Source organism: Ambystoma mexicanum, chromosome 4p, assembly GCF_040938575.1.
Source record: "Ambystoma mexicanum isolate Mex_15411 chromosome 4p, UKY_AmexF1_1, whole genome shotgun sequence".
NCBI classification, from domain to species: Eukaryota; Metazoa; Chordata; class Amphibia; order Caudata; family Ambystomatidae; genus Ambystoma; species Ambystoma mexicanum.
In genome coordinates, this window is record NC_090927.1 from 199,099,360 (window position 1) to 199,126,105 (window position 26,746).

Here is a 26,746-nt window from a genome sequence, read left to right on the forward strand (position 1 = left end):
TGAGACATTGTATGCATGTATGGGAATACCAGAAATGGATCGGATTGCCAGCTGTGGAACTCCAAATAATGTAGAAAATGCATTTGAACAGTTGCCTCAAGTCAATGCTGACCTCTCAATGGGATTGACAGCTTAACACACCTCTTTTGTATCTGGTAATAAGAATAAAAAAGGACTTTCCCCCTTCAATGGGCCTCTGACATAACAACGTCATTTGGAGGCAGAGCCGGCGGGCGAGCAGCCTTCGGCTGTGGCACGAAGGACCCCAAGTGCGGTCCAGGGATGGGCCCAGAGAGAAACCACGAGGGAAGCCAGAGAGAATGAGAAGCGTGACACGAGGCACAGGGCTGCGTAGAGTAGGGCAAGGCCGAGCGGAGCTGGCCAAGAGGGAAGGAATGACCACGTGAAGGACGAGGGAGCCCAGGAAACAATGCCAAACCCCTCAACCGAGAGAGGAATGAGTCCCCCACTCTGTGATGAACCAGTAATCATTCCCCCAGAAAACCTGTCCTGGGACCCTTCTCATGTGGCCATGGAAAGGCAGACGCTTTCTGATCCTGACCCTAGGGGTTGTGTTCTATGGAAGGATCACATTGGGCGGGGGCATGTCAGGAGGAATGGGAAACCCCCTTGTTTAACTGTCCCCTAGACCCCAACCTTCTAATGGCTTATTGCAAAATAGAACAAGTTAGAGAAACTCACTTTTTCATTAGTCTCATAATTCCTGAAATACTGGGATGAAGAATAGGGTTAAAGAGGAATAAAACTGTAGACCTGGTTAGCTTGCTAGTGGAAATGACCCATATCTGAGGAAGATTGGAAGGCTTAAAAGGCCCCCTTAGGAGCAGGCCATTAGTAAGCAGCGAGAGCAGTGTGAGCAGCAGAAGCAGAACCTGGGGGAGGGAGAAGACATCAGGACCACTGTTGAGCAGAGAAGTGTAGCCGGTCCTGAGAGGGTCTTTGCCTCCAGAAGCCTTACTTGCAGAGGTCGCATAGCCGGAAGTGGGAAAGAGGGAAGCTTACACTCTGAAGACCTGTTTTGCAGATGCTACGCAGCGGGAAGAGAAAGCGTGGAAAGCTTTCTTACCCACAAGGCTTTCCCTGGTGGCCAGCGAGAACCATAGAGCCTCCGGAGCAAAGGAAGCACCTTCTACAAGTGGCACGGGTGGCGGCGAACCAAAAGCAGCAGATTGCCAGGTTGCGAGGAGCCACTCAAGCAGAGTACCTGTGAGCAGCGAGGGAATCGGACATGCACAGCATACCCGTCGAATTCACCAGCTGATAGCGACCCGGAGCGCTACGAGACCGCTCGCGTGCTTGATACAGGCATTTGCAGAGTAGAAAACACTTGCATGTGAGTGAAAGTAAAGTCTAAGGCAATTTTGAATACCGAACTATCAGAAACCAGAGAAAACAGTATTTTTCAAAGCCAAAAGCCAAAGCATGCAAGTTTACTGAGAACTCAGCAACAAGACGGGATGCATGCTGAAATAATTAATTCTATTCCTTAGGAAGTGTGCGAAGTGAAATCTTCTAGTACATCCCCAGCCCAGAAATATAAAGAGACTGAAAACATTACATGTAGGCCCCTTTAAAACTGTGCACACATCTAGATGGAAAGGAACACATTCATACTCAAGGAATGCCACTCACACTCACACTAACAAAGGAAAAGAACAAATCCATGTTTAATGAAAGCCCCCTATACATGCCTATGGGGAGCTGCACCCACAGATTCAGAGAATTTAGTATACATGTGGGTTCAGAACAGAACATATGGATTCCTGAGAACATTACCTGGGAATTCAAATTTACATAAGCCAATGGAAACAAGTCGCCTTTTGCATGTACATGGCTGAACACATAGGGGGTCATTACGAGATTCGCTCTAAAAATCAGTTTTTACCAGCATGGAGGCAATACCAGGTCCGGGTAGCAATGACGCCGCTAACAGCGGCCGATTAAGAGTATGCGTGCATGCGCGTAGCGGCATGCCGGTATCGACAGTACCGGCTTGCGGCAAAAGTCCCAAAAACCTCCCTTAGCGGCATCATGGAAAGCGCTGACAGCCCTTTCGCCTCCGTCCACCACTAAATAACGGGCCCGGCATTAACGGGCCCGCTAATAGCGGGCCCGCTAATACCGGAAACGGAAGTAACGTCATCGCGCCGGAACGGGAAATGGCACTGTGGCCATCTTGAAAAACACAATCCATTACCATGCTTGATACACAGGACCTGGAGCCTCAAACCAACACTCAGATCATCTTCTACACCACCATGCCAAAAGCTATAAAGAAAGGGGCATCCCGGCAGCGGAAGGAGCGGTTCTCCGAGGATGAATTTAACATGCTCGCTGACACTCTGGCTGAGAATGCAGAGGTGGTCTTTGCCTCTGATCTGAAAAGAGCAGCACAGCTCAAAAAGAAAAAGATATGGGAGCTAGTGGCCCAGAAAGTCAGTGCGGTTGGCACCACCCCCCGCACAGTAAAGGACGTCAGAAAACGTTGTCTGCCAACCAGAGCCAGGGCCTGGCTACTGGCGGTGGCTCTAACTCACCGATCAAACTCAGCAGCCGCTGGGAAGAAACCTGCGCCAGCACAATCGGTATGGAGTCCATAGAAGGTGTGGGAGAAATGGAACATGGAGCCTCGTCATCGGCAGATGGAGGTGAGTGTCCTAAGAAAACAATGTAATGCAAAGTATAATGATAGTCCACCAATGTGACCGTGCCATGAGACAATGCATGGCCCATTACACACACATGGACACATCCCTGCCTAGATGCTGTCCCCATCACTGCCATACCTGAGACACACACCCCAAACAGGGAAACAACATGTGTAACACTGCACGCAGTCCACAACACAAAGGCATGTCACACAGCAGACACCACCTCACACATGTGTGAACCTAACGTATGCCTGAGCAACCCCACCAAATGGCAGATAACCTGTATGCCACAACAGTAGGACAGCAAGTCATCAAATATGTACAACTGCACTAATACCATTGTATGCATGATGCATGTACAACCATCACTGATGCCGTCCCTCTTATGGCCCCCCACAGGCCGTGATACCGACAGTGATGCAGAGGACTCTGCAGCACATCCCACCACTCCTATGAAGAGGGCCAGGTCCAGGGAAGACACTAACAGGCCTTCCACCTTCAAGGGCACTGGCAAGGCACATCAGCAACTGAGGACAAAGGCACCACTGGATGGCAGGGAACAGGGGCCACTGCGCCACAGAGTGGCAATGACGTACTTTCCCAAGGCGAGGTCTGTGTCCCTGAGGAGGACAACTGCTCCATGGAATTCCTTGGCACACCCAGCCCCACCCAAGCACACCAGTACACACCCATAAGCTCACCCGATGGCACCTTGCATGTCCAGTCGGGAGGAGAGGCTGAAGCAGAGGCTTGGAGCCCCACACAGGACCCACCAGAATTGGGCCCCTTGCCACACCTGACATCCACCTCCACGGGGTCCGGGACGGCGCGTTCAGGATGTCACAGATGGAGGCGCGCCAGCAGGAGCTGACCGGCCTAGGAGAACAATATGTCACTGATGGTGATGTGACGAGGAGGGAGGCCCGAGACAACACTGCACCCATGAAAGGGGCCATAGAGTCGAGTACCCAGAAGATCTGTGAGGAGCTGTCGACAGTGAGGCAGGTCCTTGCCAGGATTACGGATGCCATGGAGGCTCTGCGTCCTGCCCTGACAGTAGAGCACGCGCCCACGGGTCTTCGTCAAGTTCCACACAGATGAACCCCCTGCGCACCATGCACCGCCCCAACATGCCACCCCCCGGAGTCAGACACAGGACATTAGTTGCAGGCTCAGCATGCATGTGCACACCTATGCAGACCCGAGTGGCATAACATTGCACGCCATGTGTGGGAGAGTTGTGGGGGGAGGGCGAGGGGGTGTGTGGGGGGAGGGGGCGGGTATGTGTGGGGGAGTTGTGGGGGGAGTAGGAGGGGGGGTGTGTGTGTGAGGTGGAGGGTATGATCACTTTTTACTTTTTCCTGTTAAATACACCCGTTGTGTACCAGAAAAAATACTTGACTGGACATTCCTTATTGTGTATGTGTCATTTATTGGTTTACAGTGCATAGTGTCCATGTACCCCCACATCCAGTGCCCTCAGTCCCACATTCATGGCACCCTCTGCACCCATGTGTCTTAGAAATATTGGCTTATCACAGACGGGCGCACAGCACGTCCCTCCTGTGCATCGCCACTGGGATGATTTACAAACCCATCTTCTTCATCCTCACCTGGTGGTTGCTGTCCAATGTCAGTGGGCAGAGGCACGTTCCGTCGGATGCACATGTTGTGCAGCATGACACATGCCATGATGATCTTGGCCACCTTCTCATGCCTGTACAGGAGGGCCCCACCCGTCCGGCTAAAACAGCAAAAACGTGCCTTCAACAGGCCTAAGGTCTGCTCGATCACCACACGGGTACGGTATGGGAACGATTGTAGTCCTCTTCATGCCTGTTCTGCGGGTTCCGGACAGGAGTGAGGAGCCACGTCTTCAAGGGATAGCCACTATCACCTGCATGGGTGCAAAATAAGGTATGTGTAAGTGAATTCCTGATAGACACCGGTACTTTTCACACATGCCTGCAGATATTTGTTGTTCACATGCACATGTCCCTGGTTGTATGCACACATTTTAACTTGCCACAATGTGTGCTGTGCCATGGTCTTATGGTGTGGGTTGCGTCTTCCAGATGAAACAGGGTGTCCACTCCCTTGCTGTTGTTCATGCAATGTGGATGCATACCGCTGTGTTTGGTATCATTATGTGATGTGTAGTGATTAGTATGATATTATTACTGGCAGCGTTGGCAGAAGTCTCAGCATTATTTATCATTCAGCGCTTATTATTCCCATGGTGACATGCAGCGCTACTGTGGTGGTGGCCCTGTGACAAGCAGTGTATTCCCTTGGTGGGATTGATTTGTGCACTCTCATGGATGCTTGTCCTGTGTTGTGAATTGCTGTGGACAATTACATTGTGCATACTCATAGCATGTTGCTGGATTGTGTTACGGAGGGTGAGGTCTGATGATGGGTGGTGGACGTGTTGTGGGATGTGGGCTGGTTGAAAGCATATTGTAATTGGTGTGCAGCTTCCATCATTGCTATGGGGATTGGTTGTCATGTTCAGTTTGGGATGCTTGGGTCACAGTGTTTTGAGATGTGGACATTGTGCTGTCACCACAACAATGACGCCAGGGTGGTGTGTGCATCTCTCCCCCATTACACTGCCATGTGCCTGTCATGCGACTTACCAAGCAGCTAGGCATGTCGTCCTACATGTCGCTACATGTAGCGTGGAGTTCCGCAGGACCATTGAGTCATGAGTTGATCCGGGAAATCGGGCACAACAATGTGTGATGATCTTGCTGGAGTCACATACCATCTGTACATTGATGGAGTGATATAGCTTACGATTGCGGCACACCACCTCCGTGGCATGCGGGACCACCAATTCAACATGGGTGCAGTCAAGTGCATCAATACAATTTGGCATACCTGCCAGTGCATGGAAGCCAACTTTCGTGTCAAAGATCTCCAGGGCAGTCCGTAACCATACGAGAAAATAAGGAGTGTGATATGCCATGCATGTGCCCTACTGTGTGCTGGCAGGTGCTTGTGGCCAGGAAGTGGAGCACAGACACTACCTTCAGTAGAGGTGGGATGGCGCTGCGTATTTCAATCAGGCTGACAATGTTGTTGTGTATCATGTCCACAATGGTGGTGATGGTGTCCTGGTCCAGACGGTACAGGGTGTGGATCTGCTCATGGGTTAGGTTGAATGGACTGGCTCTGATGCGAGGGATTGGGGGCTGCCTGTGTGGTACCACTGGCTGCACTGGTGGGGCTTGCTGGGCCTGTCTCACTCTCCTTCTCCTCCTGCGTCTCCTCGGTGGTGCCTGTTGTTGTTTCTGATGTAGCAATGCAAGCATGTCCTCCAGCCCCAATATTGTTACTGCAAGTGGAATAATTTTGGTGTGGAATGGGGTCTGGTGTGTGGGTGTGCTCCTTTTGTGCTGGGCCAGACTCCATTGCCTCCACCTGTGCTGACTGTGTGCACCTGTGGCAGTTGGGAACACTGCACATTGTTGTTTGTGGGTGGTTCGCAATGCCATCCTTTCCCAGTATCCCTTATTACCGCCTAGATGATGCTGGTATTTGCATGTCCGCATGACTTGTGATGTTCTCCTGTTAGCGCCATCCCGGTATTGCCGGACCGAAGGGCCGCATGCCCGCGCACAAGCCGGTACGGGGGTGCACGGTATCAGCGGTGGCGCTGATACCGGGTTGTTGACACGTAATAGCCCGGAGCGGTATGCGGTGCCGGTAATCCCTTACCGGTATAGTTTTTCCATTACAGCCTACCTCGTAATTACCCCCTCAGTCCCATACTAGCCTGTCATTGGGCCTCATTACGACCCTGCCGGTCCGGAAAGAACGGTGGTGGTTAAACCGCTGCCACCGTTCTTTCCGGACCGGCTGATTAAGAGTCCTGCAGGCGGAACTTGTCACTCCCGCCAGGTCTGACATGGCGGGTTTAACACCACCTGCCTGCAGGCGGACATGGAAACACCGGCTCTGTCATAGACCGAACCAGTGTTTCCATGGTCCCCATCCCCATGGAGTCCTATGGGCTCCATGGGAATGGGGACTTACACAATTCCGCCTCCGGAATTCCTGGGTCACCGGGGTCGTAATGGCCCGGTAATTCCGGGAATCACAGAGGCGGAATGGTAATACGAGTCCGGCGGTAACCTGCAGTTTTTCCGGCTCGGTTACCGCTGGACTCGTAATGAGGCCCATTGTCTATATGTCAAGTGGCCTCTACATAGCTGATAAATTCACTATCCAACACCTGCACACGGAAGTTGGTGCATATATATATTTTGAATGTTAATTGAATTAAATTTTCTCTGGTACCATTCTTGTCTTGTTACCAGAGACAAATGTGTATTCTGAAGGGGAAGGGTACAGGGGAGTTTGAAATCATTAAAATAAGTGAATGCATATATTTGCTTCATGTTAACAAGTCACAAGTTAAGTTTTGTAGTGCAGAGGAGCCAATGAACAGTAGAAATGTTTACAATGCCTAGTATCTTTTAGAATATCATATATTTATAAACAGAGCAGTGTTTGAAATGAGAGTGGATGCCTTTGTGGACTTATAATAGCGAGTTCCATCTAGGCAGGTAATTTGGTTTAATTTTGTTGAATATTGGCTTGGTTTTCCTAAAGCTTAGTGTTGATATCCAGGATGTAAAGCTGGAGACCAAGTAAGTTGAAGTTGCATTATTCTCAAATAGAGTTTGATTTTTGACTAGCCCACTGCCTGGTCTTTGTCCTGAATTGTGGGGGTGGGATTATAGAAGTGTCCTTTATCGCACAAAAGGATATTTTGGCAGAGGCCCCGCAATATATGAAAAACTATAGTTTCTGCTGCAGTGTAAAAAGCAGCCGTCTGTGGAAGACGCTGAACCGCTTTCGAAGGCGTTGTTTCTTCAACTCATCCACAGAGATCAATCCTCCCAGCCACAAGAAACTTAAATACCTCCTCAGAAGACCACCACAAAAATATAATCCACGAGCCATCAAAAAACACTCAAATTAACCTTTCGTTTACTTCCATCAGGTTATTCATTGCTCCGTGAATATTCTGTGTATATTAAACAGTCGCAGTTTTGTAAGTAGCTAGCAGACATGCTCTTACTAATTTGTCTAAAATATGAATCACTGAATTTTGGGTGGTTTAAAATCCCTTAGAATATCTAACATTTTCGGAGATTCGGCTCAAACATTTCTTCAGGCAAGGCCTTGCGGGGAAGGGCAAGCTGCCATACTCAGATGGCACTAAAAGCAACCCTACTGTCATATACATTTGAAAGACTCCCATTCTTCTGCCCGTGAAATTAATAAAAAGGTTTCTATTTACTTTCCAAGTGTCCGTCAATACTAGAAGATCGAAAAGCATTTATTCTATTTCCAGTTTACCAGGCCTGCCCATTTCAGAAATGAAAAAAGACGTGCTTGTGCCTGAAAAATTAAAAATAAATAAAAGGGTTCTGTGTGACACCTGAGGGCGTGCTCACATCTACTCCCCTTGGATACTCTGCACAGGTGGCCAGGGAAAGGCCACCGCTTTTGGATCCTGACTTGGGGGTGGAGAAGAGAGTGAGGATCACCCGGTTGGAGGGTCCGTGGGGATTGGGAATGAGATGCTCTCAGGCGAGACGCGATATTCCACATTTTCCTTCCAGGAAAGAGGCCCTATCCCAGAGGCAGTTATGGGATGTTGTTCCCCATGTTCCCCATGTCCCATTGACCAAGAAAAGGACAGGAGAGATCAACCGTCCAGAAGTACTAGAAGGATGAAGAAAAGGAAAAGGATGAAGGGTAAAATAGGTGAGTCATGGTATCCCCCTTTTCCTCTTGACGGCCAGCCTAACCCTCCCCCAACCTTTATGGGCTATTGTAAGCCAGCTCCCCCCTGGGACGAAGACAAGACAACTGAGAGTGATGAAGATTACACCTTTTCACCACTCTGGTATTGGGACGAGGAAGATGCCTGCAAGGAGCTCTGAGGGTCAGGCATATCCCTTTAATTAAGCACAGGCAGGGCTAATGAAGCATGCACACCTGCATCCTGTCAAGGGGCTGCAGATGTAGAAAAAGGGAGAAGCTCAGAAAGTAAGAATGTGACAGGGGAAGTACAGGGAGACCTGTGCCTGGGAGAACAACAGGAGACCCTTGTGAGGAGGTAGCCATGGTGGGACTGGAGAAAGGACCAGGACGCCAGCCATTATCCTAGGAGACTTGTGGGACCTGATCTAAGGAGGCTGCGTCTTTCCCACAAGCCTGGGAGCCCCCATAGCCCAGCGTGAACATCAGGAGCTGCTGCGGAGCCCAAAGCGCAGAGGACACTGTCCACGTCCATCAAGAAGCATCGTAGGCGCTGGTGCGAAGAAGGAAACCCATGTCGAGCAAGCAGAGCTCACAACAGTGGATTTCCCAGATTCAAAAGCAGAGAAGAAGGTGCGTGAAGAACCCGGACGAGGAACAGATGGCTGGCGAGTGTCAGGAAGGCACTCAAGTGCCGGGGCACTCCCGTAGGACGTTAAGGGAACAATGGTCCATGAAAGTAAGAAAACCAATACTTATTGAATACCGGACCAAGTGGAAATTAAACATTGAACTAAACAAACGCATATTGAATACTGAATCAAATGAAAAGTTAACATTGAGGCAAACAAATGCATATTGAATACCGAACTAAATGGAAGCTTAACATTGAAGCAAACAAGTACATATTGAATACAAAATATAATTGAGCAACATAAGTATACATAGGACATCGAACTAAAAGTGAACCATATTGATTAGATGTTGCACAATGATTTAACTCAAACCTTGTAGTCAAGTACATTAAAGGCTGAACTTTGATGAATAAATGCAATGCAGCAAGGCCACAGTTTGGCAAGAGGTCTGTGACACGTGTTGGCAGAGCCACTGGGCTATGCAGGAGAAACCAGAAGAGCACAAGATTACATATTAAGCCAAGAGGCCAATAACAGCAATTAATTGAAGGTGACTTGGTGCACAGGATGAAGTGCCAAGGAACCTGTGTGGGCTGAGGAGCCCAAGGATCCTGGTTGCCGACCTGTGATGGGTGGACCAGGGGTGTTGCTAGGTCTGGAAAAGATCTGGGGCTACGCTAATATCGGGACTGCCGGGACTCGGGGCTAGCTAGCCTTTTGGTTGTAGCCCCTGAGATTCTATCAGGGGCTACAACCAAAAGACCCGGGCCTATAGCCCCATAAGCCCCCCCCCCCTAGCAACGCCTCTGGGTGGACTGTGCTGTCTGACAACTGCGCCTAGACCAGAGAGCCTTGAATGGTGAAAGATAAGGACACCGTGTGAAAAAGAAACCTGCAAGTGAACAGGCGAGGTGAGCCAGAACGAGGGTCAGGTTGACCTGGAGCTTTGTTAAGATTTTTTGAAAGACTGAAGCAAGTGTATGTGACGAAATTGGCGTCTTGGGGAAGGGAACCCTGAGACCTGAAGGACCACATTTGTAATCGGAACAGAGTCTCAAGACCCTTTTGTTTTGGATTGTGTTACTTGAAACCTGGGCAAGGGAACCCCAAGGATTAGTTCTGAACTATATCACCTTGAACCGGAGAAAGGTAAACTTTGAGACTTTTTCAGAGAACTTTCTTATGTTTGGGGAAGGGGAGCTGAAAGAAAGCTGTGAGCTAGAAATAGCAGAAATTTGAGTTGAACACTGTTTCTTTTAACTTTGACATCCCTACACATTTATTGGCTGTAGTTGTGAGGGCAAGGATAGGTTTTGGACACAGACAGACTTTTAAGTTGAACTCTTTGACTCAGACTTTCCTTAGTTGTGTTCAGGTAGGAAAATCCCATCTTAGTATAGGTCAGGTTAGGCCTTCAACCATCCTGACATTTAAGTTAATAAATATCTTTTGTTTGAACTTGAAGTCTGTTATCTTTGTCTTACTTATTGATGCCTTCACAGTTCGCAGTAGAAACAGAAAAAGTCCCCTTTCTATTTTTAGGCCAGGCTCCTCAACTACACCACCAATAAAATGTGTGTGGAGGATGGTGAAAGGTGCCTATTAACCTGTCAATTTACTGGTTACAGAGTCAACAACCAACATCATCGTTTTCAGAGTACAGGCCACTTCGGGGTGATTCGAGGAGGTCCAGAAGATGGTTTATTTTGGGATGTTGTTATTCGTGTTTAAGAATTTGGACTAGCCATAATGAATAACGTTTACTGCATGTAACAACGTGCCAAAAATAGATTATAGTAATAGCCTGGTTTTCTCTTCCATGAATAAAACTACTACTCTCTGGTTACAGAAGTTCCAGTTTTGCATGAATACATTTCTTGTCATTAATAACGAAGACTGTGTAGGATTTAATAGGGCCTCAGATGCAAGGTGTCTTTAGGTAACTGCGGTTTACCTAGATGTAGAGTGGACAAAGGAGTGCTGATCACACCAGAGAACCTGCTACAGTTAAATAGTGTAGAAGATCACAATATTTGCAGGCATTATGGATGGAAAAGATAGTGGTATAGATGAAAAATACAAAAAGCCCTTAACAGATAGTTGCTTTAAATATAGCTCAAGCTAGATCTGCTGCGGATCTTTAGACACAGAATATCACTGCAACAGTTGACGGACATAAAATGAGAGCAGAAGGAAACTTATTTTACCTCTGCAATGTTATCAGTCAAAGTGAAAGCACTTTGAATAGTGTCAAGGGCATAAAACGTTCCTGCCTCTGTTTAGAACACAGGCTTCTGGGTCACAGATACCAAGCACGACAGCATACCACAGGTTATCAATGAAGGCTGAATCAAAATATACACATTTAGCAAATAGTTACCCATTTTCCAAGAAGTATTGCTCTTTCTTCAAATACCTATGTGAAAAGAAGGAGAAATACAACAACAGAGGTTAACAAAATGTGTAAGAAAAAAACAAGAGCGATAGGTTAGCATACAGCGACTAGAAAAGGACTTCCGGAATTGTAGAGCGATTGGTGAAATGACTATCCTGCAGGGCCTAATTTTTTCTACCCAACATGGCCCATGATACTGATCACAAGTGTGCTAGCGTGTTCCATATCCTGTATTCATGTGGTGTGTACACCAGAATCTGTACTTTAAAGGATTTCAGAATCAATGCAGAGTGGGAGCAACATATGCCCACAACACTCTAGTATTTTGTTTACAACAGTGAAAGAAGGGATTATTGGTATTAGTTCACGGTACTATGTAAGGAAGGCATGGTATCAAAAGTATGACAGACACAATAAAGTATAGTTCAAGAGTGTTTATTGAACTTTTCATGGACTGCAAAAACGCCTATCTAAACCTAACTTGTAACCATGGGAGAAAGCTACGACCATCAAATAAAAGAAAACTCTGTCCTAGTCGTGTCAAATCAAAGATGGCATATACTAACAAACCCATTGCCAAACCTTACTCTAAAGAACAAAAAGGCTGTGGGATGTTGAAGTGTATAAAGAAACAGGATGTAGCAAAATAAAAGGCCCAAGTTACTTGGTAGTTCAGGACTGCTGAACTATAGTTTCCCCTTCCCACGTTTCAGGACGGGACAAGGCGGAAAACAAATAGAGTCTGGATCACACTCTGACTTCTTGGGCACAAGGAGGCAGTCTTTAAAGCACACCATGGTCTTCCAAAACAGAGTCTCTTTTCATCATCAAAAGTCTCTTGGTTGGGAAGTGCCTTGGTGATTACACAACAAAGGATAAAATTAAAGTTCTGGTTCTTTCGGTTTAGTTCACGATACAAAGTCTCGGGTGGCTCATCCAGCCTGGGTCTCCCTCAGTCCGGTTCGGACCTCGTCTTTCTCACAGGTGTAGGCTCTCCTCAATCGGGCGCAAGCCCATGTTCATTCTTTCAGCATCACAGGTGTAGGCTCCCCTCGACCGGGTGCAAGCCTACATTCACTCTTTCAGCTTTTATATGAAATTGTAAGTTCAAAGACTTTCGACTGTGCAAAGGATTTTTCTACGACCCTTGCAGGACCACTTCGATATCTTTTAACTCAGGGTTTCACTTTTATTTCTCCCAGAGAAGCTTTTGCTAGACACCTTTCGATTGGACACACAAGGGTGCCGGACCACTCTGCCGTAGCTTATCTTTGCTTTCTTTCAATTTAAAGGACAACTCCCTTTCGCCGCTTGGCCTTCACTCCCATCTCTCAATTAGAAGATTCATCAAACAGTTCATCTTGCAACACTATTGCCGCTTGCAACCTTCACTTCAAATGGAGACCGGTATCGCACAGTTGCCTCCAACTCACTGATTACATTAAGTTTCTTTATCAGCGGCTTTGTTCCTCGAGCCAAGGACGATACTCCAGTGGCTGCAGCTCCTCTCTGCCTCGGTCAGACATGCAGCAGGGCCCCGGGTATCGCGCATCCATTGTGTATCCTTATCTAGCCTTCCCTCTCGGTTTTGCTTGGGCTGCTCACCAATCATCAAGAGTCGATCGATCACTGGGGAACGGGGTCATGGGCTTCTCCCTCCTCACGGCCCCTTGATCTGCCACCACTCCTTTGCAATTCAGCCGCCACCTTGGAAGTCCTGCTCCTTCGTGTCTTTTTCCTCACTCACAGAGTGCTCTCATGCTCCGCCTCTTATCCCAGGTGGGAAGTGTAACAAGATTCAGGTGAGAATCATTACTGGGAAATGCCTGACTCTGCCTGACTCTGATGTTGGGACATATCAAATGAAATGGCTGGGTGTGAGTCTGTCTTCCCCCAGAGAGCTCTGTCCATGTAGTGGTGTTCGTGTAGGAAAGGGGGCTGGTGTGGGAAGGTTCCCCATGCGGGATAACAAGGGGTAATAGGAAAATAGGGAAGGGGATATCGCGTCTCTCCATTGGGTGCCCCACACCCACTCCCCAGAGACCCCCATCATGGTGATCCTCCCGTACTGGTCCACCCCCCGGGGTCTAAATTCAATAGCGATGGCCGTGCCCCAGCCACCTAGACGACAGATCCCAAGGGACTACTCTGTGAGACACCCTCTGGTTTCTCACAACTATAAGGGTGGAGACTGACACACAGGTGGCAAGATGATTGGCATCAACCTTTATTAGTCACAATAATATCCTGCCTCAACTAAAACACTAAGTGTTCTGTACGAATGTCTGTGTAAAACAATATTCCACCGTCCTGTGTCAAAAACCCTACTTCTGTCCCTTACACTTAAAACTAAACTAGAGGTAAAGTAGACCTTCTTGATCCAGAAGAATGACTCCCTTCTTCTGGACTGGGGATAAGGTTTTGGTTTCTTCTTAGGGGAATGACTCCCTTCAACGGGTCAAGATTATCCTCCAACACAAAAGACAAAGTTCCAGCACTTCTCTCTGTCAGGCACACTGCTTATCTTTTAACTCTTTGTATCAGAAAGTCTTTTAAGGTCTGGTTACCAGGAGAATGACTCCCTTCCCCTGGCCTTGGTTACCAGGGGAATGACACCTTTCTCCTAGTATCTTGACTTCAGAGTTCGCTACAACCAGGGGGAAAGACTCCCTTCCCCTGGCCTCTTTTCACTTGGTTACACAATTCAACATCACCAAGGGGAATGACTCCCTTCCCCTGGCCTCTCTTTCCCTTTGGTTTTACAGTTCAACACTTTCAACCTTTCACTTTGAGGGTCCCAGACCCAGGTTTCCCTGTCTCCAGACTTGGTTCACTCTCCTGCCAAATACTGCCACGAGGAAGATGATTTGTACTCCTCTTCTCTTGTGGGTGCGGGTCCCAGAACCATATTTCTCTGCTGCTCTGATCTGGCACACCCGATTCACTCTCCTCTGCCAGGTACTTCCACAAAGATGACTTGTAGGGATCTTCTTTTGTAGGTGCGGGTCGCAGAGCCGTATTCCTCTTCTTTGTATTTGGGTATGTGGAGACTATTTCTCTCAAGTACTGTCACAAGGAAGATGACTTGTGTTGTTCTCTTGTTCCTGGGTCGTCGGCCCTTCCCTTGTGGTCAGTGGCTTTACTCGACCAGCCAGAGGGAGATTCCCTCCAATCTTCACAGTTCTCTCTTCAGGGTACCAGACCCTGTTTTCCCCCTCCCGGGTACATGCATGTAACTTTCACAACTTCTCGTTGGGTCTCGACCCTTCTTGGCCTCTTCATAGGCCTCACAACCCTTGCAGCATATGGATCAGGACCCGCTATTCTCTCTACGTCCCAGTCGGCCTGACCGTCGCCCCCATAACCTTTAGGGACTCCTTCGCACAGCGATAGCTCTTCTAGGGACTGGAGTTGACAGTCTGTTACTCCTCTGCGGTTGTCAACTTCTCGCGTTTGCTTCTGTGACCCGTGACTGCTGGCAATGTAAGTATGGCTTCTTACAGAGATTTTACTTCTGCCTGGCCTCACGGTCAAAGGACCGACTGATGTCTGGTCCTGGAGAGAGGCCTTCTGCATCTCGCCGGCTTCTTCTGCTCTTCGGTCTCCACCATATTCCTGCTCCCGTGCCTCACAGCTTCCACACCTGCTGTTGCTAAAGGGCTGGCTTGATAGCTTGTTTGACAACATAGAAAGTCCTTCCTTCCTTTTTATGGTAAGCAGACATAGAAGACTGGACTGGTCATTAAAGTTCTCAGCATTGCTCTTCCTTGTTCCGCACCTCCTCCTCATTCCAGTACTTGTTAAGTAGGTCTCCCTTAGGTAGTCCTTGCTCTTCCTTGCCTTAGTAGTTATTACGTTTTCGGGCTTACAGACATACATGGAAGTATGGGATATGGAGTTGGATTTTATGGGATAGTGTCAGTGTTCTGCCCCAAAGGTCCCAACGTGGTTTCAGATCTCTTATCCCACATGTTGGACATTCCGCATACGGAAGTAAACAGCCCCATGCCTCCAGTAACTCTGCTTTCTTGTCCCGATCTATTGGAGTTAAGCGGCGCTTACAAAAGCCTCATGCTATGGCTTCGTCTACGCGTTTTCGTTCCTTCAGAGAACGCTATGGGTTGTCATGGAAACGCTGGCTACCAATGCACAGACATATACCCCCTGGATTACGGCGATGCGTTGTGCGTGCTATCAGCTGTTCATGATATAAGCTCTGCCCATCCTGCACGGTGCTGCTTCTGAATTTGTTTCTGTAAGCTACGCTACATTTGAACTCTTGTTTCCTGGTATCTTGACTCCTTGGCCTGTATTTTGGATTTCCTGTCCTGTCTCGTGATTTGGCTCGACGTTTGTTTATGGTATTGACTCGGAACGCTTACTGGACTGCTACACTTCTTTGTACTCCTGCTTTTGGCTGCTGCTGACTTCGGACCGTTTACTGGACTGCCTCGGAATTCCCTCCCGGATTCCTTTTTCAGACTCATCCTCCTCTTCACTTCAGTGGTGCTTGAAACTATACGCTTTGGCATTGGGATTTTTTATGGACACTGTGAGGACATTGACGCATCGGCGCAAGGATAAAGTACTTTGATCTAGGCGTCCTCATTCCGGCAGTGTCAGGGATCCTCCATCATAGGTGTCCTCGTGCCGGCGGGAATAGGGGCCTACTAATATCCTGGAACTTTGTTCTTCTTCTGCTACTGCTATTCTACGTGGGACACTTCTCCGCTTCTCAACTTTCTTATCGGCAAGCAGAGTGCACGTCAGTGTTTATGTTTGTGTGATTAGATCTATTGCCTGTGAAATAGTCTGGTCTGTTTCCCAGGGTTACCCATCACATCCTTGCTGGAAACACTAGACAAAGCTAACAACCTTATAGTGAGTACTTTGTCATATCTCTGTTTAAGTTTTTGATTCTGTTCATTGACCTTATACTAAATCCTTTGCTTTCTTTTGCAGCCAGCTGTGTACCAGGGTGTAACTCGTTTTTCGGGCAATACTCACCTCAATCTGTCCTTTTGTGCTCTTGAGGGGTATATTGTCAGAAAGACTATATTGCTTCACGATATGTCAAGCCACCACTTATGATATATCCCTTGGGTCTAACAGATAGGAAGGTGTATAGGGTGTGTGAGGAGGGTTGTCATACCGCTTTTGTCCCCGTGATGCTCTCCTTTGTCCCCAGAGGGGCGGTCTCTTCCCATGAGATCCTCCTGCTGAGTAACACCCCCAGGGGACAATAGGGTAGCAGCCTCACCACCCTGGACTCATGGGAAGGGGCTCCCCCCTCAGGGAGAAGTGATGACATCTCAGGATTCATCACAGTACATATTTACATAGGTCAGGGGTATGCAACCTGCAGTTATCCAGCTATTTTGGACTATGACTCCTATGATCCCGCACCACTGACTATCCAGGTGAGAGCTCATGGTAGTTGTAGTCCCAAACATCTGGAGAGGCAAAGGTTGCATAAACAGTGCTACACATATGGATCCTCATGACTGTGCAAGTGTTGTACATTTGCAGTACCAAGAACAACATGTATTTGTACTGGCTCAGTGTAAAAATAGCCATGATGAACTTAGAACACCCCCATCCTGGCACACATCCGCAGCAGGCTAGCCCCAGAGGTGAGTATCCTAAGGAATCTGTGCATCAGAGAAATATAGAATATGACAGCATATGGGCTATATTGAGCCCATACAGGCTGTCATCCTTCTACCTTACACCCAGATTCTCCACAGTACATTTGCCCTGCACAGGTTATTTCAGAAACATTTGCTGTCAGTGGCTGTATTGCCTACTCATAGAGGTTTTTCAATGCATTCATTTATTGGTTTTGCAGTGTGTTTATAGCCTGTCTCTGACAGAGTCCCCATACCATGCTCTGGGGTCCTTCAGTAGAGTTACCAGGTGGGCTGGGGTCATCCCAAAGATAGCAAATGATGGGACCAGGGGTGGTATGAGGAAGGATTAGCCGGACCCCATTCGAGCACCCAAACTGGACGCCCCCTCAGGGATGGGGACTGCCAGTCAATCAACACACCAGTTGCCTCAAGAGACATATCTAAGTTCCTTTACCCCAGAAAGAGACGGGAAGGCATGGATAGGGTGTGGCAGGCAGAGAAAGAACCACTCAAAATGAGGCATGAGCCAATCCTCAGTCCTTCATAATGGCTGCAAGCCATCCAAGAAGAGGTGGAGCCCGACAACCAATCCCCATCACAGCTAACACACCAGAGTTTCCTTTGAAACAAAGAGGGGATTTGAAAGGGCGGGGGGGCAATGTCCTTCGAAAGCTCAAGGGCTCAGTTTGAGATTGGAAATGATAGGAGTTGGAGCCATAGACTAGAAGACAGAAAAAACAAGCTGTCTTGTAAATCATTGGTGGTGAGAGCAGGAGGACCTAGAGTGGAAGTAGAGTCCAGGAGGCTGGAAGGGATGTCTAGAAGGCTGGGCCACTCTAGAGCCTGGGAGCTGGAGGAGGGACCCAGGAGACCATTAAACCCAAATGGGAGCCATGAGAACTGAAGCTGTTGTTAAGGAGCGAAGGAGAAGTGGCCAAAGATAGCAAAAGTGACCTCAGAGAAAGTTGTGCCCCAAGGGTTGAAGAAGGTGAGGGACGGGAGTATGGGGAAGTGGCAACAGACTTGCCCAAAGAAATGAAACAGGTGATAGTGGGAGAGATCTGAAGAGTGTGCAAGGGTGTGTCCAAAGGGGTGGTGAAGGTGATATTAGAGAAAAGGATCTTCAAAGTGGAGACAGTCCTGCCCAATGGGATGAAGAAGGTCATAGGAGGAGAGATCCAGACAGTGGTGAAGGTTGCACCCACGGGGGTGAAAGAGGTGATAATGAGAGATATCTGGAGAGGGGAGATATCTGTGCTGAAAGGGGTGAAGGAGACAGAGAAGGTAGTGTCTGAGTGGGAGATGTATGCATCCCACAGGGGAAGAATGAATGCAATGATGAGAAATGGTTAGAAAAGGAGCGAACTGTGGGAAGGAGAGACTGAGTTTGTAGAAAGTGTAACAGAAATTGATATTTTAACCAGAAGAATTAGAGCCTAGGAGAGGAGAAGAACCAAAGTTAAGGACGGACTAACCAAATTGGACTTTGACCAAACTTGCTCTCTTTCTAGGAAGAGTAGTTGGCCACTCTTTCACCGGTGCTTTCCTGACCACATCGTGAACACTAGGATGTGCCATGGTTAATTTCCCATTCCCCTACTTCTGCTAGTATGGGAGAGTGAGACCTTTCCAAGATGAGACTACCCCGAAGACCACACCACAAGTATCCCTGTTGAGGCACACCATAAGTATTTATTCACTTCGTTTTTATTGGCACCAACCACGGGCAATATCATTTTGTAGCACCCCCTTCCTGCCCTGGAGAAGGGGAGACGAATGGGGAATACAGACTTTCTAGTCATTTGGGGACATTCAGATTGGTTAAATGAAAAGGGAAGGGAGAAGAGCTTACCGCATCTTAGGTTTAAAACAAAGCAGGATGACCACAGAGACACTGAACAAAAGGCAAACAAAATGCAGTGGCGCCAGTAGGAGGATTGGAAGTTTAAAAGGAGGGCAGCACATCAGCCAAGGCCAAAGGGCTTACTCTTGTACATGAAGGTCTTCAGTTTTCTGCCGATATGGAGGTGGTTCTCCATTTTACTGGCGGCAAATGGCAGATTGTTGGAAAGGTAGCATCTGGTAGAGTCCAGCTTTCTGCCACCTAGTTTAATTTGTTATTTTTATCATTTGTACAAATGAGAATTAACTGTAACATAAATGAAACGTAACAAGGATAACGATTAGATCACTTGTATTAATATTATACTAAAGTATCTGTGATAAATAAGAATAACCTTTTAAACAGTTTATATTGTGATAAATGAAATGCCATGCCAACAGAGTTCAGTTGCCACCATTCCAAGATGGCATAATAATTTAATCTAAGAACACTACTCCTGTTGAGAATGGTTTAGTTAGAATGGCGTCAAATCAACACATCAGACAGGGATTTGTGTTCTTTTTACCTCTATTTGATGATGGTTTACCGTAACAGTGGATTTTGATCAGCTGAGAATCCATTAGCATCGGGGCAACAGTGGCAAAATTAGAATACAAAGTGAAATAAACAGTTTATAATAGTTTGTCAACAGGAAATGTGCTGGAGAGTATAATAGATTAATAGAATTCAATTAATATTTTCACTGGGAGTAAAAACGAACAAATTGCTGTAAGGTGCAAAAGGGACAGTTTGAAGGAAATGTAACCTCTCATTAAAGAGCCAAGGTGAGTAAACACTCCGATTCTTTATTGAGATCTCTGTGACAATGCTTTTTAGTAGGATATTGATGTTTGAATACTATAATTTGTTGACAGAGATGTAGGAATTTAAGCCATATAATTTAAATAATTGAGAACGCATTTACACGTGGATTCAGATCAGTGGACAGATGATGATAACAATAGTTTGTTTTGCTACGTAGTCATGATTTTAGTGGTAAAGATGTTATATTATTGTTTCTAGAAAAGTATAGTGGATATTCCCCTGAAGAAGAATATTTTGGTTATTTGAAAGCGTTGGGAAGAACATATTGCTCCCGAATACTAGAAGAATGGATGAAAATTGATTGAGAAAAATTACAAATGTCTGATAAAAATCTTTGAAAACTGTAAATTCGTGGAATTACATTTTCATGTAAAATATTGAAAAATGCATTTATTTATGTATGAATGAAAATTAATAAATCTATACATATAAAAGTCAACATTTCTTTCTTTGTTTGTGGCAGGAGGTGTGGCGAAGCATTGTTCCTTATATAATTCCACACTGTTTCACCAATTTGCACCACATTTTGCATAATTACCTGTTAGGACCCTCTGGGCATTACTGGCTACATAACATTTGGACACCTTACCCCGTTCCCCGGATTTCAGCACAAGTCAACCTTTGTTTGTGGCAAAGTGTTGTTCCTTATACAATTCCACACCGTTTTACCCATCTGCACCAAAATTTGCATAGTTATCCGTTAGGACCCTGCAGACATCATTGGCTACATGACTATGGACACCCCAGCCCGTTATCCAGATTTTCAGCGCAGGTTTGTGGCTTTGCAAAGTGTTGTTCCTCATACAATTCCACACCGTTTCACCAATCTGCATATTACTGGCTACATGACATTTGGGAACCCCACCCCGTTCCCTAGATTGCAGCACAAGTCAATATTTGTTTGTGGAGAAGCCTTGTTCCTTATACAATTCCACAGTGTTTCACCAATGTGCACCAGATTTTGCATGGTGACCTGTTAGGGCCCTGCAGACATTACTACCTACATGACATTTGTACACCCCACCCCTTTTCCCAGATTTCAGCACCTTCACACATGAGACGGTTGCCTGAAATCGGCAAAACATCAAGGTGGTCGTAGAAAGTCCAGTCCAGCCATGAGGAACAAAACTCGAAGGTCCAGGCACTACGATGCACGTTTTCCAAGATATTTGCACCCCAATGCACCCCAAAAAACTACACCATGACAGGGTGAGGCGACAGGTGGGGAAAGAGCATAGAAGGTCCCAGTATTGAGCAGCACACCAACACTCACCTCCTCTCCCCCAACGTCTGCTCCGGGATATGTCAGCCAGCCACACACGCCCATTCTCAATGCAGTTTACTTCAGGATGCAAAGCACACCAAGCGATAAGCAAACCGGAACAACAACCTACAGTATCAGTGTTATCATGTCTGTCTACAGAAGGGTTACTTCTGCTAATACATAATACATTTTTCAAAAAAGATTAAGGATTTTACTGTATGAAAAGCAAGAATCATTACAAAAGATTGGTAGTTTAAGAGACTTTGTTCTCGACTAGAGTGCAGGAGAACAATGCCAGGGACCCTGTTGTTTGCCATTAATTATTTCAATTATATGATTTATTGCTAGAAAACCATTCTTTCTCCTATTCCATAAAAATGTATTTAACTACTGAATATATAATTTCTTGGATTCTTTGAATTGCTCAAAATTAGAGTGCACCTATTTCCCATAATTTGTCCAACACCTTTTATAGCCATGGGCCTCTGCTGTAGTTTATAATACATACCATGACTGGTTATTCCCTGGGTCTCCCTGTTTTCCTCCCTGGGATTGGTTATACTCTGTGGGGCTCTTAAATAGATGGTTAGAAGGCAGACTGAGGTTTGAGTTAAGAGCTTTGTGGAATCTATTAGCTTTGGCATTAATACAGGAAGCTTTTAAGGTGTCTTCTCTATCGCCGTCTTGGAATTCCTCGTTAGGGGTGGCGACTTTGCAAAATTCTGCATTGCACCGTGGTGGATACCTCGCCCGCTCCCACCTTTGCTTTTGACCTTCTCTGTTTTAGGTAGGCATTTTCTCGAATCTACCTGCTGGCATTTGTTGGTCCTATGTAAGATTCACTGATTGTCACATCGGAAGAGTGTGTAAAATCACTAATGGCACCTTGAGAGGGTTTCTGCCTCTTTTAAGGGTTCCTATGAAGTTAGGATATTATAACTTGGCACTTGTTTAGCTTTTCTTGCCACATTGTTATTACCAGTAGATGTTACTTGGGTATGCTGGTACTCGTAGCAAATGGTTCCATGTTTGGGCGATGGCCCGATTGGCAGAGCCCGGGACCTACCACCCTCTTGAAGAGAAATGGGCCTACGAGATCCCATCAGGTCTGCCCTCAGGGAGGCCCATCGAGCAGCAGGTAGAGCAACACCTCCTAAATTATCATGGGGAAATTGGAGAATTCACTGCATGGGGGAATACAGACTTTTCGTTTTGTGAAAGACTTTTCTTTGCTGACCGTTTTCACTTCCCAGCAGGAGAGCTATGGTACTGAGAGATACTGTGAACTTTGAGTTTTGGAGGTGGCTCACAGCTCTGGTTAAGTAGGCCAGTTTGGCAGTATTTCCTGGGCTACAGCAACCTCCAGGCCTGATGATGGGGTAAGATGTCTGACTTCGTTACATGGGATGCAGACACCTGAATCCCAGAACAAAATGCAATAGACAACCCTCTCATCTACGTCTGTCTTGAGTTGATAAAACTATGTATAAATTAGCACTGCCCTTTAAGACAAAGACAGTTTCCTGGAGCAAAAAGCTTGCATTTAGGTTAATTTGCATACCCGCAATGCTTGCTGGCGTGGCTCTGAACTGAAGTGAACGTCCAGCGATGGCTACTAGGTGGTTTTATAGAATGTGTGATTTGGCTCAAATGGATTATCCTACTTTCAAATAAAAAATAAATAATGTTAGACTGTAGCACATTACTTAATCATGTATTTACTTTGAGTCTGTCAGAGTACATTTATTGAAACACATGAAACTGCCTGATCAATAATTACACAGACAGACACACAGTGAATGTTAGTAGTGATACAAATCTTACATGTATAATGTAACAAATCCTATGATGTCGTCCTTTCTCCACGAGAGGGAGATGCTTCTATTAAGACCAGGGAGGTGAGGCAGCTACTCAATAAGTCACCCTGCGGGTGGTACTAAGCAGGAGGATATCATGGGGAGGGATTCCCCCACTGGGATACAGGGAGGACATCATGGGTCAACCCACCACTCATCCACCTCCTTCCTTGCCTCCCTCTACCCCTATCAACCTTCCCATAGTGAGGAATTTTAGGGGGTCCTCACTTCTTCCCCTAATATGTCTCTCTGCCCACAGGTGGCCAGGGAAAGGCCGTCGCTATCGGATCCTGACCCTGGGAGTGGATATGTGAGGGAGGATCACCTGGGTGGAGGAGACTTGGAGGGAGAAGATACGGTAGCATTAGATGAGACATGGTATCCCCCTTTTTCCTTTCAGAATGTCCCATCAATCCCTCAGACCTTATAGAATATGGGTTATTGTAGATCAGATCCCTATATTCCCATTGCCATTCATTTATATACACACACACCACTCTAGTACTGGGACGAGGAAGAAACAACAAGAGACAAAAGACTATAGAACTAACAATGTGCGGTCTAGCAGTCACAGAACCAATCATCTTGGCGGGACATTTAAATACCCGCAATACAGGAAGAAGAGAGAGAACAGTGTTGGCTATGGCTGTGGACGCAACTAGACCAAGTCTCCCTTGGAAGCTGTGCAGAGGCAAGAGCAAGTGCTGGTGTGTTGGAGCGAAGAGGCTCCCCAACGAGAGCCGCAGCGAGAAAGCAGCAGGCTGCGAGGACACCGAAAGCAGTGGAGAAGCTCTGGGGTGTTCGCAGGTGCGGGCAAGATGGACAAAGCTTACTGGAGCTCTGATCCAGGCGCTGGGAGAAGTGGCGTCCACGGAAGCCAGGCAGAGCCGAAGGAAGCAAAACCAAAGCAGACTTCACCATAGTGGGTGCTACGGTTAAACGCGAGAGAAACCAAAGGTGCCAGGAGAGACCGGTGTGTCCTGTGAATTGGGAAAGGGATGCCGGCGCATATTGGAGGTTGATGGAAAGCTGAAGCAAAGTAAAGATGAAAAATGACTTTTCATGCATAACCAAGAACTTTTTGAATACCGATCAGAATGAAAGTACATTTCACGTAAAAACCAGCACTTCATGACTATCGGTTCGAATAAAAGTAAGCAGTTTGAATACGTATCTGAAAGAATGCAGTTTTATGTAGAAACTTATGAATATTACAGCCGTGGGTGTTTCAAGAAAAACTGTGAACTTTGAGAGAAACAAGTATTGGCTAAAGCCATATGAACTATATCACAGAAGTGTGTGTGTTTCAAGAGAAACTGTGAGCCTTGACAGAATAAGCATTGGACAGAGCCATTTGAACTATATTACAGAGTTGTGTGTTTCAAGAGGAAACAAGTATTGGCAAGAACCAAATCCCATTGTGAAGCTGAAAATGTGGCAACATGCAGGTGAACGAGAAACCAGTTGGGTGTATCGGTTGTGTGATCTGTGTGGCCCAACAACTGCGCCTAGACCGAGAACACCCCTCAATGGAAAGCCAATTGAACTACCTGCAACAGGAATAATTATCGACCAATCACAAATGTTCCTTTTATTCTTAAGATCATGGACAAATTGGCATACTTGCAGCTACAGAGACACATTGAAGATCATCACATCTCGGGTCACGTCAATCTGGCTTCAGAGCTCAGTATGGGATGGAATCTGCTACACTGGATCTCAAATCCACCTTGGCCAGCATAGTGGATAGGGGTCCTCCCGCCCTGCTGATGCTCCTAGATCTCTCTGCAGCTTTCGATCTAGTGGCCCACTCTCTCCTATTGGCAAGGCTCAGGGATTTGGTACATTGCTCAGAGCAAGCGACACAATGGATCTCTTCATTCCTTGGGCCACGGTCTGCTTGAGTAGCAGTGGGCGAAGCTGGCTCCTCCCCTGTTCTTCAAACATGTGGTGTGCTCCAGGGCTCATGTATTTCACCAACCCTGTTCAACGTCTACATTAGGCCTATGCTCGACTTACTGGACACCCTAGGTGTACAGTATACAAATTATGCTGATGACACCCAGGTCGTCCTTGAGCTGAGCGGGAATTATGAACAGGACTCAGTTGCCATAAACAAAATCTATAATGCAGTCCAGGTTTGCATGGCAGACAACTCACTTGCCCTAAAATGCAAGACAACCGAGCTCTTGATTGTAGTCTCCAGTCCTCGCCTTAAAAAACAGAACCCTGAGGCCACCAGGGGGTGCAGGCAAAATGGCTGCCTGAGTGAAGAGCTCTGACCCCTGCTCTGGAACCATGGAGGAGATATAGTGATATGCTGCACCTACATCCCTGAAAGAAGGACCCCCCCTGAAAGCCCAAAGCCTCAGGAACGTGGTTGAGCCTGCGCCTTGATCTTACTTGCCGTGAGGAACTCTGGAGGTGACGGGCCTGCTGGCTGTTCAAGGCGGTGCGCAGATCCCCTTGGGGAGGAGGAGCCGGGCCGAGCAGACTGACGCCAGAACCGGAGGCGGACCTGGGCCGGCGAGTGCCGCAACTCCCGTGCAGGGACAGAAGTGGTCTTCACCCCACCTGGGGGGCACGGCTGCGTCTGTGACCTGCCCCCCTCCCGGCAGGTCGGATCGGGCGGTGCTGCGGGTGGCGGCTTGTGGAGTTCAGCAGCGTTGCCCTGCATAGCAGGAGGGTCGGACCAGAGGGAGACCCGGAGGGCCCCCGGCTCCATATACAGCAGGGGCGCCCCGCGCAATCAGAACTGCATGGAGAAGGTGCCCGCCCGCCAGAGGACGGTGGACAGACTGGATCTGGGCCCTCTCTTTCACGGCCTGCCTCGCTAGGGGGGCTGTGACTGTGGGGAGGCACAGGGGCCAGAGGAGACATTGTGGACACGAGGAGAAGACAGCCCACTGCGTTGAGATTCGAGCGTAGCAGAGGATTCTGAAAAGAGCGTTTACGCTACTGAAGGCATTTCCTACCGGCTCAGTTAAAAGTCGGACACCAAATGTCGCATCCCTGAACATTAATAAATTGACCCTCGCCAGACTGCCAACAAGTTAAGGACGCGCCCACCAAACTACAAGAGGCCAGACAAGCTGCACAGGCCTGTTTACAACCCCATGAGCCGACCACTTCCCTGTAAGAGGAAGGAAGAGCCCCAGGAGAGTACCGGCCAGCCATTTTCTGCTATCCAGTGGGGTGCATAACCTTTCTGAAGCCCGGGGCAAAGATCTTTCACAAACCAACCCTGTGGTGGGGGCTTGAAGTGTTGGGCCCGCAGGGACTCTCCTGATCTGGGCCCTGTGACTGTGTGGAAGGTGAGGGAGGAGGAGGCCTCAACTAAGGTGAATGTTGCTGGGGAAGCCGGAGGCTTTCAGTAGGAGTAGGGATCAACGCCGGTGCGACACACTGCCTGCCCCCAAGGCGAAGACACAGAAATGATGAAAGGAGGTATGCAAGACCACCTCGAGGCATGTGGGGGGGGGCGAATGGTCACCCACCCCGGCAGGCTTTGGGAAGAAACAAGGAATTGAAGGGTCCACGCAGTGGGGGAGAGAGGGGCTGAACTTTGGTGCTGTATCCCGTGTGGCATTGGTACAAGTGGGCATATAAGGCCCAACCCAGAAGCAGAGACGGGACAGAGAGGGGCTCTTTTTGAGGGACAGGGCCGAGGCTCAGGGGAGAAGGGAGTCAGCCAACTCGAAGACTCTCTCCTGGGAATCCGGTGCCTACATCAAGAGGGCCTAGGTGCCCACTGGCCAAGACTACATTGGTTCGCTTGAGCCCTGTGGGGGAGACTCTTGTGTGTG

The 26,746-nt window shown here is 47.5% G+C and overlaps 1 protein-coding gene across 1 annotated transcript in view; it reads right to left on the reverse strand.

Moving 5' to 3' along the window:
• Positions 1-26,746, reverse strand: part of FBXO16 (F-box protein 16) — a 621,955-nt gene that overhangs the window by 490,928 nt on the left and 104,281 nt on the right. Inside the window, exon 3 of the mRNA XM_069605696.1 lies at positions 11,469-11,504. Coding sequence (XP_069461797.1) covers positions 11,469-11,504 — 36 coding nt within the window. The remainder of the gene's footprint in view (positions 1-11,468; positions 11,505-26,746) is intronic.